At 48.9% G+C, this 19,550-nt stretch overlaps 1 protein-coding gene across 1 annotated transcript in view; it reads left to right on the top strand.

The window, feature by feature from the left end:
- The first annotated feature begins 13,744 nt into the window (after positions 1–13,744).
- Positions 13,745–19,550, top strand: part of tbc1d2b (TBC1 domain family, member 2B) — a 170,453-nt gene continuing 164,647 nt past the window's right edge. The window contains exon 1 of the mRNA XM_055910098.1: positions 13,745–14,250. Coding sequence (XP_055766073.1) covers positions 13,912–14,250 — 339 coding nt within the window. The 5' untranslated portion in view covers positions 13,745–13,911. The remainder of the gene's footprint in view (positions 14,251–19,550) is intronic.

Genomic DNA, 19,550 nt, shown 5'->3' with positions numbered 1-19,550 from the left:
ATTAACTAGGGATCTACGTAATACAGGTTATAAATAAGCAGTGTATTAACCAGGGATCTACATAATACAGGTTATAAATAAGCAGTGTATTAACCAGGGATCTACGTAATACAGGTTATAAATAAGCAGTGTATTAACCAGGGATCTACATAATACAGGTTATAAATAAGCAGTGTATTAACCAGGGATCTACATAATACAGGTTATAAATAAGCAGTGTATTAACCAGGGATCTACGTAATACAGGTTATAAATAAGCAGTGTATTAACCAGGGATCTACATAATACAGGTTATAAATAAGCAGTGTATTAACCAGGGATCTACTGTGATGAGGTTAAAATGTAAAGATAACATAAAATAATAACAAGCAAATCTTGGTATTTTTGAATTCAGGATTTTTTCAGAGAATTAACAAATTTATTCATTTATTCAAGAATAACTTGGTTGTCACGGCTACGTGTGACAGCATTGAGATCCTCTCTGGGACCAGAACTGAGGATAAACCAACTACAGTATATACCCTATATATACCTACCCTATACCCTAGTATATACTACACAGAGGCACAGTAATACTAACCGCATTGGAACAATATGATAGTGGAACTATTATTTTCAATGTTCAAATACAGAAATAGAAAAGGGCTCTTGTAATGAAAAATACAGAGAAATACAGACCTGTAAACACCTCCCCTTCTCAATGATGAGCTCTGTACCCCCTGGAAAAGACCCAACACCTCCCCTTCTCAATGATGAGCTCTGTACCCCCTGGAAAAGACCCAACACCTCCCCTTCTCAATGATGAGCTCTGTACCCCCTGGAAAAGACCTGATAACACCTCCCCTTCTCAATGATGAGCTCTGTACCCCCTGGAAAAGACCTAACACCTCCCCTTCTCAATGATGAGCTCTGTACTTACTGGAAAAGACCTGTTAACACCTCCCCTTCTCAATGATGAGCTCTGTACCCCCTGGAAAAGACATGTAAACACCTCCCCTTCTCAATGATGAGCTTTGTACCCCCTGGAAAAGACCTAACACCTCCCCTTCTCAATGATGATCTCTGTACCCCCTGGAAAAGACCTGTAAACACCTCCCCTTCTCAATGATGAGCTCTGTACCCCCTGGAAAAGACCTAACACCTCCCCTTCTCAATGATGATCTCTGTACCCCCTGGAAAAGACCTGTAAACACCTCCCCTTCTCAATGATGAGCTCTGTACCCCCTGGAAAAGACCTGTAAACACCTCCCCTTCTCAATGATGAGCTCTGTACCCCCTGGAAAAGACCTGTAAACACCTCCCCTTCTCAATGATGATCTCTGTACCCCCTGGAAAAGACATGTAAACACCTCCCCTTCTCAATGATGATCTCTGTACCCCCTGGAAAAGACCTGTAAACACCTCCCCTTCTCAATGATGAGCTCTGTACTCACTGGAAAAGACCTAACACCTCCCCTTCTCAATGATGAGCTCTGTACTCACTGGAAAAGACCTGTAAACACCTCCCGTTCTCAATGATGATCTCTGTACCCACTGGAAAAGACCTGTAAAACCTCCCCTTCTCAATGATGATCTCTGTACCCCCTGGAAAAGACCTAACACCTCCCCTTCTCAATGATGAGCTCTGTACCCCCTGGAAAAGACCTGTAAACACCTCCCCTTCTCAATGATGAGCTCTGTACCCACTCGAAAAGACCTGTAAAACCTCCCCTTCTCAATGATGAGCTCGGTACTCACTGGAAAAGTGCAGGATGTCAAAGAAAGTAATTCAGTCTTTCAGTCTTCAGTCCAGTAGTGTATGATCTGAGTAAACAATATGCATGAGGTTAAAATTATCCATCATTCTTGCCAATGCATGTTAGTCTGTCACGACTTCCGCCGAAGTCGGTCCCTCTCCTTGTTCGGGCGGCGTTTGGCGTTCGACGTCACCGGCCTTCTAGCCATCGCCGATTTTCATTTCCCATTTGTTTTGTCTTTGTTTTACACACCTGGTTTCAATCCCCCAATGACTTGTTCATTATTTAAGCCTCTGTTCCCCCATGTTTGTTTTTGAGGGATTGTTTGTCTTGTATACGGTCCGTTATTGTGGGCTCGGTAATTTGTGTTGTATTGTTATTTACTTGAGTAAATACGTTGATTACTCATATCTGTCCTGCGCCTGACTCTCTACAACAGCTACACACAGACCAATTACAGAATCACTCACCCAAAGAATGGTGTCAGCAGGAGCAGACACCCTCCCTGTGGAGATAAAGGAGCAGACGCCCTCCCTGTGGAGATAAAGGAGCAGACGCCCTCCCTGTGGCGATAAAGGAGCAGACGCCCTCCCTGTGGAGATAAAGGAGCAGACGCCCTCCCTGTGGAGATAAAGGAGCAGACGCCCTCCCTGTGGAGATAAAGGAGCAGACGCCCTCCCTGTGGAGATAAATGAGCAGACGCCCTCCCTGTGGAGATAAAGGAGCAGACGCCCTCCCTGTGGCGATAAAGGAGCAGACGCCCTCCCTGTGGAGATAAAGGAGTAGACGCCCTCCCTGTGGAGATAAAGGAGCAGACGCCCTCCCTGTGGAGATAAAGGAGCAGACGCCCTCCCTGTGGAGATAAAGGAGCAGACGCCCTCCCTGTGGAGATAAAGGAGCAGACGCCCTCCCTGTGGAGATAAAGGAGCAGACGCCCTCCCTGTGGAGATAAAGGAGCAGACGCCCTCCCTGTGGAGATAAAGGAGCAGACGCCCTCCCTGTGGAGATAAAGGAGCGCGTCCAGCAGCACGCGACCATATTGCAACGTCTAGGCACCGCCATGAATCACGTGCTGCAGACGATGGATCGTTGGGAGAGAGGAGGAGGTCTTCCAGCGCCTCCACCAGCCCCACTACAGCCGGTCCCACTGTCCACCCCTCCTCGGTTCCAGCGGGATTCGGCTCGCTCTCCCGAGGGAGTATGATGGGACGGCTGCCGGATGCCAGGGATTCCTATTCCAGCTTGAGCTCTACCTGGCGACCGTCCACCCAGCTCCTTCGGGACGTGAGAGTGTGTACGCCCTCATCTCCTGCCTCTCAGGCAAAGCCCTGGAGTGGGCCAACGCCGTATGGAGTCAGGGAGACGCGGCATTGGAACATTACGCAGAGTTCACCCGCTGCTTTCGGGCAGTTTTCGACCACCCGCCTGAGGGTCGAGCGGTGAACGACTGTTCCACCTAAGGCAGGGGACGAGGAGTGCGCAGGATTTTGCATTGGACTTCCGGACCCTGGCCGCCAGCGCGGGATGACAGGGCCCTAATCGATCACTACCGGTGCAGTCTGCACGAGGACGTCCGTAGGGAGTTGGCCTGCCGAGACACCCCCCTCACATTGAACCAACTGGTGGACCTATCTTGGAGGACCTAGCTTGGAGGTGCTGCACTTAGGGCGACCGGAGGAGGGGCCATTCCCTGCACCATCTGTGGCAGCAGAGGGCACACTGCTTGTCAGTGCTGGGGGGTTCCTCAGGGAGTCAAGGCAGCAGGCAGGGCACCAGTCTCACGCAGAGCCCCCTGTTGCCCACATGTATGTGTTTATTTAATTTCCTGAGTTTTTCCCGCATTCCCAGCATAAGGCGCTCGTAGATTCAGGCGCAGCTGGGAATTTTATTGACCGTCATTTGCCCATAGTTTAGGGATCCCCCTTGTTCCTGTGGATATGCCCTTCCCTGTGCATGCCCTAGATAGTCGACCATTAGGGTAAGGGCTGATTAGGGAGGCCACTGCTCCACTAGACATGGTTACGCAGGAGGGTCATAAGGAGAGAATCAGTCTCTTCCTTATTGATTCTCCTGCGTTTCCCGTGGTGCTGGGCCTACCCTGGTTGGCCTGTCATGACCCCACTATTTCGTGGCAACAGAGGGCTCTCAAGGGGTGGTCACGAGAGTGCTCAGGGAAGTGTGTGGGGGTTTCCATCGGTGGAAAGTCTCGACCAGGTCTCCACCGTGCGCATCCCCTCAGAATATGCCGATTTGGCTCTCGCCTTCTGTAAGAAGAGGGCGACTAAATTACCACCTCATCGACGGGGGGATTGTGCGATAAATCTCCTGGTAGATGCAGCACTTCCCAGGAGTCACGTGTATCCTCTGTCACAGGAGGAGACGGTGGCTATGGAAACATATGTTTCTGAATCCCTGGGGCAGGGATACATTCGGCCCTCCACTTCACCTGCCTCTTCGAGTTTATTTTTTGTGAAGAAGAAGCATGGGGGTCTGCGCCCGTGTATTGACTATCGAGGTATCAATCAGATCACTGTGAGGTACAGCTACCCGCTGCCTCTCATTGCCAGTGCGATCGAGTCAATGCACGGGGCGCGCTTCTTCACAAAATTGGATCTCAGGAGCGCTTACAACCTGGTGCGTATCCGGGAGGGGGACGAGTGGAAGACGGCATTTAGTACCACCTCAGGGCACTATGAGTACCTCGTCATGCCGTACGGGTTGATGAATGCTCCATCAGTCTTCTAGGCCTTTGTTGATGAGATTTTCTGGGACCTGCACCGGCAGGGTGTAGTGGTGTATGTCAACTACATTCTGATATACTCCGCTGCACGCGCCGAGCATGTGTCCCTGGTGCTTGGTAGACTGTTGGAGCATGACCTGTATGTCAAGGCTGAGAAATGTCTGTTCTTCCAACAGTCCGTCTCCTTCTTATCGCATTTCCACTTCAGGGGTGGAGATGGAGAGTGACTGCATTTCAGCCGTGCGTAATTGGCCGACTCCCACCACGGTAAAGGAGATGCAGCGGTTTCTAGGGTTTGCCAACTACTACCGGAGGTTTATCCGGGGTTTTGGTCAGGTAGCGGCTCCCATTACCTCACTGCTGAAGGGAGGGCCGGTGCGGCTGCAGTGGTCGGCTGAGGCAGACAGGGCTTTTGGTCACCTGAAGGCTCTGTTTACCTCGGCTCCCGTGCTGGCCCATCCGGATACCTCTTTGGCGTTCATAGTGGAGGTGGAAGCATCCGAGGCTGGGACACCTGCATTCTAGCTGTTTGGGGTTTTAGGCTGGGTTTCTGTACAGCACTTCGAGATATTATCTGATGTACGAAGGGCTATATAAAATAAAATTGATTGATTGATTGATTGATAGGAGCCGTGCTCTCTCAGCGCTCGGGTATGCCACCAAAGCTCCGCCCCTGTGGTTTCTTTTCGAAGAAGCTTTTCGGAGTGAAACTATGATGTGGGGGACCGGGAGCTGTTGGCTGTTGTCAAGGCTCTGAAGGTGTGGAGACATTGGTTTGAGGGGGCTAAACACCCTTTTCTCATCTGGTCTGACCACCGCAATCTGGAGTACATCCGGGCGGCGAGGAGACTGAACCCTCGCCAGGCAAGGTGGGCCATGTTCTTTACCCGTTTTGTTTTCACCCTTTCTTACAGACCAGGCTCCCAGAACGTGAAGGCAGACCCATTGTCCCGGCTGTACGACACAGAGGAGCGGCCCATGGATCCCACCCCCATACTCCCGGCGTCCTGCCTGGTGGCGCCGGTACGGTGGGAGCTGGACGCGGACATTGAGCAGGCTTTGCGTGCAGAGCCCGCTCTACTCCAGTGTCCCGCTGGGCGTCTGTATGTTCCGTCTGCTGTCCGTGACCGTTTGATCTATTGGGCCCACACATCACCCTCCTCTGGTCATCCAGGCAGTGGTCGGACGGTGCGCTGTCTGACTGGGAAGTACTGGTGGCCCACTTTGGCTAAGGACGTGAGGGTTTATGTTTCCTCCTGCTCGGTGTGCGCCCAGTGTAAGGCTCCTAGGCACCTGCCCAGAGGTAAGCTACACCCCTTACCCGTGCTGCTGGGGGATGGAACCGACAGACCCCAATCTGGATGTCCGCGGGTAGCCAGCATGTTATCCAGCCGAATGGACAGGTCCACCAGCTGGTCGAAAGTAAGGGTAGTGTCCCTGCAGGCCAACTCTCGATGGACGTCCTTGCGCAAACTGCAGCGATAATGGTCGATCAGGGCCCTGTCATTCCATCCTGCTCCGGCGGCCAGAGTCCGAAAGTCCGAAGCAAACTCCTGTGCGCTCCTCGTCCCCTGCCGCAGGTGGAATAGACGTTCACCCGCCGCTCTACCCCCGGGCGGGTGGTCGAAGACTGCCCGGAAGCGGCGGGTGAACTCCTCGAAGTTGGAGGGGTCAACAGTCAACCCACAGTCAACACCTCACTATCCACCACTAGACCCACAGTCAACACCTCACTATCCATCACTAGACCTACAGTCAACACCTCACTATCCACCACTAGACCTACAGTCAACACCTCACTATCCACCACTAGACCCACAGTCAACACCTCACTATCCATCACTAGACCTACAGTCAACACCTCACTATCCACCACTAGACCTACAGTCAACACCTCACTATCCATCACTAGACCCACAGTCAACACCTCACTATCCACCACTAGACCCACAGCCAACACCTCACTATCCACCACTACACCCACAGTCAACACCTCACTATCCACCACTAGACCCACAGTCAACACCTCACTATCCACCACTAGACCCACAGTCAACACCTCACTATCCACCACTAGACCCACAGTCAACACCTCACTATCCACCACTAGACCCACAGTCAACACCTCACTATCCACCACTAGACCACAGTCAACACCTCACTATCCACCACTAGACCCACAGTCAACACCTCACTATCCATCACTACACCCACAGTCAACACCTCACTATCCACCACTAGACCCACAGTCAACACCTCACTATCCACCACTAGACCCACAGTCAACACCTCACTATCCACCACTAGACCCACAGTCAACACCTCACTATCCATCACTAGACCCACAGTCAACACCTCACTATCCACCACTAGACCTACAGTCAACACCTCACTATCCACCACTAGACCCACAGTCAACACCTCACTATCCACCACTAGACCACAGTCAACACCTCACTATCCACCACTAGACCCACAGTCAACACCTCACTATCCACCACTAGACCCACAGTCAACACCTCACTATCCATCACTACACTCACAGTCAACACCTCACTATCCACCACTAGACCCACAGTCAACACCTCACTATCCACCACTAGACCCACAGTCAACACCTCACTATCCACCACTAGACCCACAGTCATCACCTCACTATCCACCACTACACCCACAGTCAACACCTCACTATCCATCACTACAACCACAGTCAACACCTCACTATCCATCACTAGACCCACAGTCATCACCTCACTATCCACCACTACACCCACAGTCAACACCTCACTATCCATCACTACAACAACAGTCAACACCTCACTATTCACCACTAGACCCACAGTCAACACCTCACTATCCACCACTAGATCCACAGTCAACACCTCACTATCCACCACTAGACCCTGAGTCAACACCTCACTATCCATCACTACACCCACAGTCAACACCTCACTATCCACCACTAGACCCACAGTCAACACCTCACTATCCACCACTAGACCCACAGTCAACACCTCACTATCCACCACTAGACCCACAGTCAACACCTCACTATCCACCACTAGACCCACAGTCAACACCTCACTATCCATCACTAGACTCACAGTCAACACCTCACTATCCACCACTAGACCTACAGTCAACACCTCACTATCCATCACTACACCTACAGTCAACACCTCACTATCCACCACTAGACCCACAGTCAACACCTCACTATCCACCACTAGACCCACAGTCAACACCTCACTATCCACCACTAGACCCACAGTCAACACCTCACTATCCATCACTACACCCACAGTCAACACCTCACTATCCACCACTAGACCCACAGTCAACACCTCGCTATCCATCACTAGACTCACAGTCAACACCTCACTATCCACCACTAGACCTACAGTCAACACCTCACTATCCATCACTACACCTACAGTCAACACCTCACTATCCACCACTAGACCCACAGTCAACACCTCACTATCCACCACTAGACCACAGTCAACACCTCACTATCCACCACTAGACCTACAGTCAACACCTCACTATCCATCACTAGACCTACAGTCAACACCTCACTATCCATCACTAGACCCACAGTCAACACCTCACTATCCATCACTACACCCACAGTCAACACCTCACTATCCATCACTAGACCCACAGTCAACACCTCACTATCTACCACTAGACCTACAGTCAACACCTCACTATCCATCACTAGACCTACAGTCAACACCTCACTATCCACCACTAGACCTACAGTCAACACCTCACTATCCATCACTAGACCCACAGTCAACACCTCACTATCCATCACTAGACCTACAGTCAACACCTCACTATCCACCACTAGACCTACAGTCAACACCTCACTATCCATCACTAGACCCACAGTCAACACCTCACTATCCACCACTAGACCCACAGTCAACACCTCACTATCCACCACTACACCCACAGTCAACACCTCACTATCCACCACTAGACCCACAGTCAACACCTCACTATCCACCACTAGACCCACAGTCAACACCTCACTATCCACCACTAGACCCACAGTCAACACCTCACTATCCACCACTAGACCCACAGTCAACACCTCACTATCCATCACTACACCCACAGTCAACACCTCACTATCCACCACTAGACCCACAGTCAACACCTCACTATCCACCACTAGACCCACAGTCAACACCTCACTATCCACCACTAGACCCACAGTCAACACCTCACTATCCATCACTAGACCCACAGTCAACACCTCACTATCCACCACTAGACCTACAGTCAACACCTCACTATCCACCACTAGACCCACAGTCAACACCTCACTATCCACCACTAGACCACAGTCAACACCTCACTATCCACCACTAGACCCACAGTCAACACCTCACTATCCACCACTAGACCCACAGTCAACACCTCACTATCCACCACTAGACCCACAGTCAACACCTCACTATCCATCACTACACTCACAGTCAACACCTCACTATCCACCACTAGACCCACAGTCAACACCTCACTATCCACCACTAGACCCACAGTCAACACCTCACTATCCACCACTAGACCCACAGTCATCACCTCACTATCCACCACTACACCCACAGTCAACACCTCACTATCCATCACTACACCCACAGTCAACACCTCACTATCCATCACTAGACCCACAGTCATCACCTCACTATCCACCACTACACCCACAGTCAACACCTCACTATCCATCACTACAACAACAGTCAACACCTCACTATTCACCACTAGACCCACAGTCAACACCTCACTATCCACCACTAGATCCACAGTCAACACCTCACTATCCACCACTAGACCCTGAGTCAACACCTCACTATCCATCACTACACCCACAGTCAACACCTCACTATCCACCACTAGACCCACAGTCAACACCTCACTATCCACCACTAGACCCACAGTCAACACCTCACTATCCACCACTAGACCCACAGTCAACACCTCACTATCCACCACTAGACCCACAGTCAACACCTCACTATCCATCACTAGACTCACAGTCAACACCTCACTATCCACCACTAGACCTACAGTCAACACCTCACTATCCATCACTACACCTACAGTCAACACCTCACTATCCACCACTAGACCCACAGTCAACACCTCACTATCCACCACTAGACCCACAGTCAACACCTCACTATCCACCACTAGACCCACAGTCAACACCTCACTATCCATCACTACACCCACAGTCAACACCTCACTATCCACCACTAGACCCACAGTCAACACCTCGCTATCCATCACTAGACTCACAGTCAACACCTCACTATCCACCACTAGACCTACAGTCAACACCTCACTATCCATCACTACACCTACAGTCAACACCTCACTATCCACCACTAGACCCACAGTCAACACCTCACTATCCACCACTAGACCACAGTCAACACCTCACTATCCACCACTAGACCTACAGTCAACACCTCACTATCCATCACTAGACCTACAGTCAACACCTCACTATCCATCACTAGACCCACAGTCAACACCTCACTATCCATCACTACACCCACAGTCAACACCTCACTATCCATCACTAGACCCACAGTCAACACCTCACTATCTACCACTAGACCTACAGTCAACACCTCACTATCCATCACTAGACCTACAGTCAACACCTCACTATCCACCACTAGACCTACAGTCAACACCTCACTATCCATCACTAGACCCACAGTCAACACCTCACTATCCATCACTAGACCTACAGTCAACACCTCACTATCCACCACTAGACCTACAGTCAACACCTCACTATCCATCACTAGACCCACAGTCAACACCTCACTATCCACCACTAGACCCACAGTCAACACCTCACTATCCACCACTACACCCACAGTCAACACCTCACTATCCACCACTAGACCCACAGTCAACACCTCACTATCCACCACTAGACCCACAGTCAACACCTCACTATCCACCACTAGACCCACAGTCAACACCTCACTATCCACCACTAGACCCACAGTCAACACCTCACTATCCACCACTAGACCACAGTCAACACCTCACTATCCACCACTAGACCCACAGTCAACACCTCACTATCCATCACTACACCCACAGTCAACACCTCACTATCCACCACTAGACCCACAGTCAACACCTCACTATCCACCACTAGACCCACAGTCAACACCTCACTATCCACCACTAGACCCACAGTCAACACCTCACTATCCATCACTAGACCCACAGTCAACACCTCACTATCCACCACTAGACCCACAGTCAACACCTCACTATCCACCACTAGACCCACAGTCAACACCTCACTATCCACCACTAGACCACAGTCAACACCTCACTATCCACCACTAGACCCACAGTCAACACCTCACTATCCACCACTAGACCCACAGTCAACACCTCACTATCCACCACTAGACCCACAGTCAACACCTCACTATCCATCACTACACTCACAGTCAACACCTCACTATCCACCACTAGACCCACAGTCAACACCTCACTATCCATCACTACACCCACAGTCAACACCTCACTATCCATCACTAGACCCACAGTCATCACCTCACTATCCACCACTACACCCACAGTCAACACCTCACTATCCATCACTACACCAACAGTCAACACCTCACTATTCACCACTAGACCCACAGTCAACACCTCACTATCCACCACTAGATCCACAGTCAACACCTCACTATCCACCACTAGACCCACAGTCAACACCTCACTATCCACCACTAGACCCACAGTCAACACCTCACTATCCACCACTAGACCCACAGTCAACACCTCACTATCCACCACTAGACCCAGAGTCAACACCTCACTATCCATCACTACACCCACAGTCAACACCTCACTATCCACCACTAGACCCACAGTCAACACCTCACTATCCACCACTAGACCCACAGTCAACACCTCACTATCCACCACTAGACCCACAGTCAACACCTCACTATCCACCACTAGACCCACAGTCAACACCTCACTATCCATCACTAGACTCACAGTCAACACCTCACTATCCACCACTAGACCTACAGTCAACACCTCACTATCCATCACTACACCTACAGTCAACACCTCACTATCCACCACTAGACCCACAGTCAACACCTCACTATCCACCACTAGACCCACAGTCAACACCTCACTATCCACCACTAGACCCACAGTCAACACCTCACTATCCATCACTACACCCACAGTCAACACCTCACTATCCACCACTAGACCCACAGTCAACACCTCACTATCCATCACTAGACTCACAGTCAACACCTCACTATCCACCACTAGACCTACAGTCAACACCTCACTATCCATCACTACACCTACAGTCAACACCTCACTATCCACCACTAGACCCACAGTCAACACCTCACTATCCACCACTAGACCACAGTCAACACCTCACTATCCACCACTAGACCTACAGTCAACACCTCACTATCCATCACTAGACCTACAGTCAACACCTCACTATCCATCACTAGACCCACAGTCAACACCTCACTATCCACCACTAGACCTACAGTCAACACCTCACTATCCACCACTAGACCTACAGTCAACACCTCACTATCCACCACTAGACCTACAGTCAACACCTCACTATCCACCACTAGACCTACAGTCAACACCTCACTATCCACCACTAGACCTACAGTCAACACCTCACTATCCACCACTAGACCTACAGTCAACACCTCACTATCCATCACTAGACCTACAGTCAACACCTCACTATCCACCACTAGACCTACAGTCAACACCTCACTATCCACCACTAGACCTACAGACAACACCTCACTATCCACCACTAGACCTACAGTCAACACCTCACTATCCATCACTAGACCCACAGTCAACACCTCACTATCCACCACTAGACCTACAGTCAACACCTCACTATCCACCACTAGACCCACAGTCAACACCTCACTATCCACCACTAGACCTACAGTCAACACCTCACTATCCACCACTAGACCTACAGTCAACACCTCACTATCCATCACTAGACCTACAGTCAACACCTCACTATCCATCACTACACCCACAGTCAACACCTCACTATCCATCACTAGACCCACAGTCAACACCTCATTATCTACCACTAGACCTACAGTCAACACCTCACTATCCATCACTAGACCTACAGTCAACACCTCACTATCCACCACTAGACCTACAGTCAACACTTCACTATCCATCACTAGACCCACAGTCAACACCTCACTATCCATCACTAGACCCACAGTCAACACCTCACTATCCATCACTACACCCACAGTCAACACCTCACTATCCACCACTACACCCACAGTCAACACCTCACTATCCACCACTAGACCCACAGTCAACACCTCACTATCCATCACTACACCCACAGTCAACACCTCACTATCCACCACTAGACCCACAGTCAACACCTCACTATCCACCACTAGACCCACAGTCAACACCTCACTATCCATCACTACACCCACAGTCTGTCCCAGACCTGCTGTTTTCAACTCTCTAGAGACAGCAGGAGCGGTAGAGATACTCTGAATGATCGGCTATGAAAAGCCAACTGACATTTACTCCTGAGGTGCTGACTTGTTGCACCCTCGACAACTTCTGTGATTATTATTATTTGACCATGCTGGTCATTTATGAACATCTTGGCCATGTTCTGTTATAATCTCCAACCGGCACAGCCAGAAGAGGACTGGCCACCCCTCAGAGCCTGGTTCCTCTCTAGGTTTCTTCCTAGGTTTTGGCCTTTCTAGGGAGTTTTTCCTAGCCACCGTGCTTCTACACCTGCATTGCTTGCTGTTTGGGGTTTTAGGCTGGGTTTCTGTACAGCACTTTGAGATATCAGCTGATGTAAGAAGGGCTATATAAATACATTTGATTTGATTTAAGATTCAAGTATTTTAAAACAGCCAATACTTCCAGTAACAGTGCTGGCATTATGTTATTGTTTTATCATTATAGTAGTAAAAAAAAAAAAAGATAGTAAATCGATCTTTGTTAATTGATTACAATAATATATATATATATATTTTCCCTTTAATAAATGTATGTTTAAGTCAATTAAACTACAACCTTTGTGATTTAAATTAGACAAACGTCCGGTAAATCGTGAAAAAAAAACATTCAGGTTGACTTTTATTTTGAAATTTAGCCGTATGCTCACGTGACCTTAATGTCGCTAGTTTCACAATGCTGAATGATCCCAACTAATTTTGTCTCCTTCCTGGACTGGACTGCCATTTTTTAAGACATGTATTTCTATTGTTAGAGCGGCCACTTGAGTATCTGGTCAGTATAATGGATCATCTGTGACCGTGCGTCCGCTCTGGTGCAAACCAAGACGAAGAAAGTTGGGGAAAGATGCACGAAGAGGATGGCGGAGAGGAGATCTCTACACGAGACCTACCGATTCTGGCCTCCAATTCGGTGGACGAAGGCGAACCCGAATCGCCGAAGGACCCGGTCGCGAAACTATGCGGTTATTTGACTAAACTCGCTGGAAAAGGGCCGCTGCGCGGGTTTAAACTCCGCTGGTTTGTGTACGACGAGAGGAAATGTTATCTGTATTACTTCAAGACTCCCCAAGACGCCTTGCCGCTGGGGCACATAGCGATAGGCGAAGCCAGCTTCAGCTATGATGTGGAGGGGGATGAGGGGCAGTTTGAGATTCGCACCGCGGGCAAGGAGTTTCTACTCAAGGTAAATATAATCTACATGGTTTACAATTCTATAGTTGCGTGATGTTAAATGCATGTCTATGTCATGATGAGTGAATATACGTCCACAATTGACAATTATTTTGCGTAACAATATCTGTCACAGTGTCACTAGCGCAACAAGTAGTTCTAGACACACCCTTTAAGTCAGCCTATAGTTTTAGGAAGTATCGCCTGCATGCATTGGTACATGGCAACTAAGTGACAAATGTTGGGAAACTGTCATTGGTCTGTGCTGTTACAATGTGTCAACTGCATCTCATGTTACAGAATAGAACGTAGCCTGTTGAATCACGTTGAGATGTAACGTAGCCTGTTGGGATGTAACGTAGCCTGTTGAATCACGTGGGATGTAACGTAGCCTGTTGGGATGTAACGTAGCCTGTTGAATCACGTTGGGATGTAACGTAACCTGTTGAATCACGTTGGGATGTAACGTAGCCTGTTGAATCACGTTGGGATGTAACGTAGCCTGTTGGGATGTAACGTAGCCTGTTGAATCACGTGGGGATGTAACGTAGCCTGTTGAATCACGTTGAGATGTAACGTAGCCTGTTGGGATGTAACGTAGCCTGTTGAATCACGTGGGGATGTAACGTAGCCTGTTGAATCACGTTGGGATGTAACGTAGCCTGTTGAATCACGTTGAGATGTAACGTAGCCTGTTGGGATGTAACGTAGCCTGTTGAATCACGTGGGGATGTAACGTAGCCTGTTGAATCACGTTGAGATGTAACGTAGCCTGTTGGGATGTAAGTAGCCTGTTGAATCACGTGGGGATGTAACGTAGCCTGTTGGGATGTAACGTACCCTGTTGAATCACGTGGGGATGTAACGTAGCCTGTTGGGATGTAACGTAGCCTGTTGAATCACGTGGGGATGTAACGTAGCCTGTTGAATCACGTTGAGATGTAACGTAGCCTGTTGGGATGTAACGTAGCCTGTTGAATCACGTGGGGATGTAACGTAGCCTGTTGGGATGTAACGTACCCTGTTGAATCACGTGGGGATGTAACGTAGCCTGTTGGGATGTAACGTAGCCTGTTGAATCACGTTGGGATGTAACGTAGCCTGTTGAATCACGTTGAGATGTAACGTAGCCTGTTGGGATGTAACGTAGCCTGTTGAATCACGTGGGGATGTAACGTAGCCTGTTGAATCACGTTGAGATGTAACGTAGCCTGTTGGGATGTAACGTAGCCTGTTGAATCACGTTGGGATGTAACGTAGCCTGTTGAATCACGTTGAGATGTAACGTAGCCTGTTGGGATGTAACGTAGCCTGTTGAATCACGTTGGGATGTAACGTAGCCTGTTGAATCACGTTGGGATGTAACGTAGCCTGTTGAATCACGTTGAGATGTAACGTAACCTGTTGGGATGTAACGTAGCCTGTTGAATCACGTTGAGATGTAACGTAGCCTGTTGGGATGTAACGTAGCCTGTTGAATCACGTTGGGATGTAACGTAGCCTGTTGAATCACGTTGGGATGTAACGTAGCCTGTTGAATCACGTTGAGATGTAACGTAACCTGTTGGGATGTAACGTAGCCTGTTGAATCACGTTGAGATGTAACGTAGCCTGTTGGGATGTAACGTAGCCTGTTGAATCACGTTGGGATGTAACGTAGCCTGTTGAATCACGTTGGGATGTAACGTAGCCTGTTGAATCACGTTGGGATGTAACGTAGCCTGTTGAATCACGTTGGGATGTAATGTAGCCTGTTGAATCACGTGGGATGTAACGTAGCCTGTTGAATCACGTTGAGATGTAACGTAGCCTGTTGGGATGTAACGTAGCCTGTTGAATCACGTTGGGATGTAACGTAACCTGTTGAATCACGTTGGGATGTAACGTAGCCTGTTGAATCACGTTGGGATGTAACGTAGCCTGTTGAATCACGTTGGGATGTAACGTAACCTGTTGGGATGTAACGTAGCCTGTTGAATCTCGTTGGGATGTAACGTAGCCTGTTGAATCACGTTGGGATGTAACGTAGCCTGTTGAATCACGTTGGGATGTAACGTATCCTGTTGAATCTCGTTGGGATGTAAAGTAGCCTGTTGAATCACGTTGGGATGTAACGTAACCTGTTGAATCACGTTGGGATGTAACGTAGCCTGTTGAATCACGTTGGGATGTAACGTAGCTTGTTGAATCACGTTGGGATGTAACGTAGCCTGTTGAATCACGTGGGATGTAACGTAGCCTGTTGGGATGTAACGTAGCCTGTTGAATCACGTTGGGATGTAATGTAACCTGTTGGGATGTAACGTAGCCTGTTGAATCACGTTGGGATGTAACGTAGCCTGTTGAATCACGTTGGGATGTAACGTAGCCTGTTGAATCACGTTGGGATGTAACGTAACCTGTTGAATCACGTTGGGATGTAACGTAACCTGTTGAATCACGTTGGGATGTAACGTAGCCTGTTGAATCACGTGGGATGTAACGTAGCCTGTTGGGATGTAACGTAGCCTGTTGAATCACGTTGGGATGTAATGTAACCTGTTGAATCATGTGGGATGTAACGTAGCCTGTTGAATCACGTTGGGATGTAACGTAACCTGTTGAATCACGTTGGGATGTAACGTAGCCTGTTGGGATGTAACGTAGCCTGTTGAATCACGTTGGGATGTAACGTAACCTGTTGAATCATGTGGGATGTAACGTAGCCTGTTGAATCACGTTGGGATGTAACGTAGCCTGTTGGGATGTAACGTAGCCTGTTGAATTACGTGGGATGTAACGTAGCCTGTTGAATCACGTTGGGATGTAACGTAGCCTGTTGAATCATGTGGGATGTAACGTAGCCTGTTGAATCACGTTGGGATGTAACGTAGCCTGTTGGGATGTAACGCACCCTGTTGAATCACGTTGGGATGTAACGTAGCCTGTTGAATCACGTTGGGATGTAAAATAGCCTGTTGAATCACGTTGAGATGTAACGTAGCCTGTTGGGATGTAACGTAGCCTGTTGAATCACGTTGGGATGTAACGTAGCCTGTTGAATCACGTTGGGATGTAACGTAGCCTGTTGAATCACGTTGGGATGTAACGTAGCCTGTTGAATCACGTGGGATGTAACGTAGCCTGTTGAATCACTTGGGATGTAACGTAGCCTGTTGGGATGTAACGTAGCCTGTTGAATCATGTGGGATTTAACGTAGCCTGTTGAATCACGTTGGGATGTAACGTAGCCTGTTGGGATGTAACGTAGCCTGTTGAATTACGTGGGATGTAACGTAGCCTGTTGAATCACGTTGGGATGTAACGTAGCCTGTTGAATCATGTGGGATGTAACGTAGCCTGTTGAATCACGTTGGGATGTAACGTAGCCTGTTGGGATGTAACGTACCCTGTTGAATCACGTTGGGATGTAACGTAGCCTGTTGAATCACGTTGGGATGTAACGTAGCCTGTTGAATCACGTTGGGATGTAACGTAGCCTGTTGAATCACGTGGGATGTAACGTAGCCTGTTGAATCACTTGGGATGTAACGTAGCCTGTTGGGATGTAACGTAGCCTGTTGAATCATGTGGGATTTAACGTAGCCTGTTGAATCACGTTGGGATGTAACGTAGCCTGTTGGGATGTAACGTAGCCTGTTGAATTACGTGGGATGTAACGTAGCCTGTTGAATCACGTTGGGATGTAACGTAGCCTGTTGAATCATGTGGGATGTAACGTAGCCTGTTGAATCACGTTGGGATGTAACGTAGCCTGTTGGGATGTAACGTACCCTGTTGAATCACGTTGGGATGTAACGTAGCCTGTTGAATCACGTTGGGATGTAACATAGCCTGTTGAATCACGTTGAGATGTAACGTAGCCTGTTGGGATGTAACGTAGCCTGTTGAATCACGTTGGGATGTAACGTAGCCTGTTGAATCACGTTGGGATGTAACGTAGCCTGTTGAATCACGTTGGGATGTAACGTAGCCTGTTGAATCACGTTGGGATGTAACGTAGCCTGTTGAATCACGTTGGTATGTAACGTAGCCTGTTGAATCACGTGGGATGTAACGTAGCCTGTTGGGATGTAACGTAGCCTGTTGAATCATGTGGGATGTAACGTAGCCTGTTGAATCACGTTGGGATGTAACGTAGCCTGTTGGGATGTAACGTAGCCTGTTGAATCACGTGGGATGTAACGTAGCCTGTTGAATCACGTTGGGATGTAACGTAGCCTGTTGAATCATGTGGGATGTAACGTAGCCTGTTGAATCACGTTGGGATGTAACGTAGCCTGTTGGGATGTAACGTACCCTGTTGAGTCACGTTGGGATGTAACGTAGCCTGTTGAATCACGTTGGGATGTAACATAGCCTGTTGAATCACGTTGGGATGTAACGTAGCCTGTTGAATCTCGTTGGGATGTAAAGTAGCCTGTTGAATCACGTTGGGATGTAACGTAGCCTGTTGGGATGTAACGTACCCTGTTGAATCACGTGGGGATGTAACGTATCCTGTTGAATCACGTTGGGATGTAACGTAGCCTGTTGAATCACGTTGGGATGTAACGTAGCCTGTTGAATCACGTTGGGATGTAACGTAGCCTGTTGGGATGTATCGTAGCCTGTTGAATCACGTTGGGATGTAACGTAGCCTGTTGGGATGTAACGTAGCCTGTTGAATCACGTGGGATGTAACGTAGCCTGTTGAATCACGTTGGGATGTATCGTAGCCTGTTGAATCACGTTGGGATGTAACATAGCCTGTTGAATCACGTTGGGATGTAACGTAGCCTGTTGAATCATGTGGGATGTAACGTAGCCTGTTGAATCACGTGGGATGTAACGTAGCCTGTTGGGATGTAACGTAGCCTGTTGAATCACGTTGGGATGTAACGTAGCCTGTTGAATCACGTGGGATGTAACGTAGCCTGTTGAATCACGTGGGATGTAACGTAGCCTGTTGAATCACGTTGGGATGTAACGTAGCCTGTTGAATCACGTTGGGATGTAACGTAGCCTGTTGAATCACGTTGGGATGTAACGTAGCCTGTTGAATCTCGTTGGGATGTAAAGTAGCCTGTTGAATCACGTTGGGATGTAACGTAGCCTGTTGGGATGTAACGTAGCCTGTTGAATCACGTGGGATGTAACGTAGCCTGTTGGGATGTAACGTAGCCTGTTGAATCACGTTGGGATGTAACGTATCCTGTTGAATCACGTTGGGATGTAACGTAGCCTGTTGAATCACGTGGGATGTAACGTAGCCTGTTGAATCACGTTGGGATGTAACGTAGCCTGTTGAATCACGTTGGGATGTAACGTAGC

Source organism: Salvelinus fontinalis, unplaced genomic scaffold (assembly GCF_029448725.1).
Source record: "Salvelinus fontinalis isolate EN_2023a unplaced genomic scaffold, ASM2944872v1 scaffold_0001, whole genome shotgun sequence".
Lineage (NCBI taxonomy): Eukaryota > Metazoa > Chordata > Actinopteri > Salmoniformes > Salmonidae > Salvelinus > Salvelinus fontinalis.
This window is presented reverse-complemented; position numbering and strand designations above follow the sequence as displayed.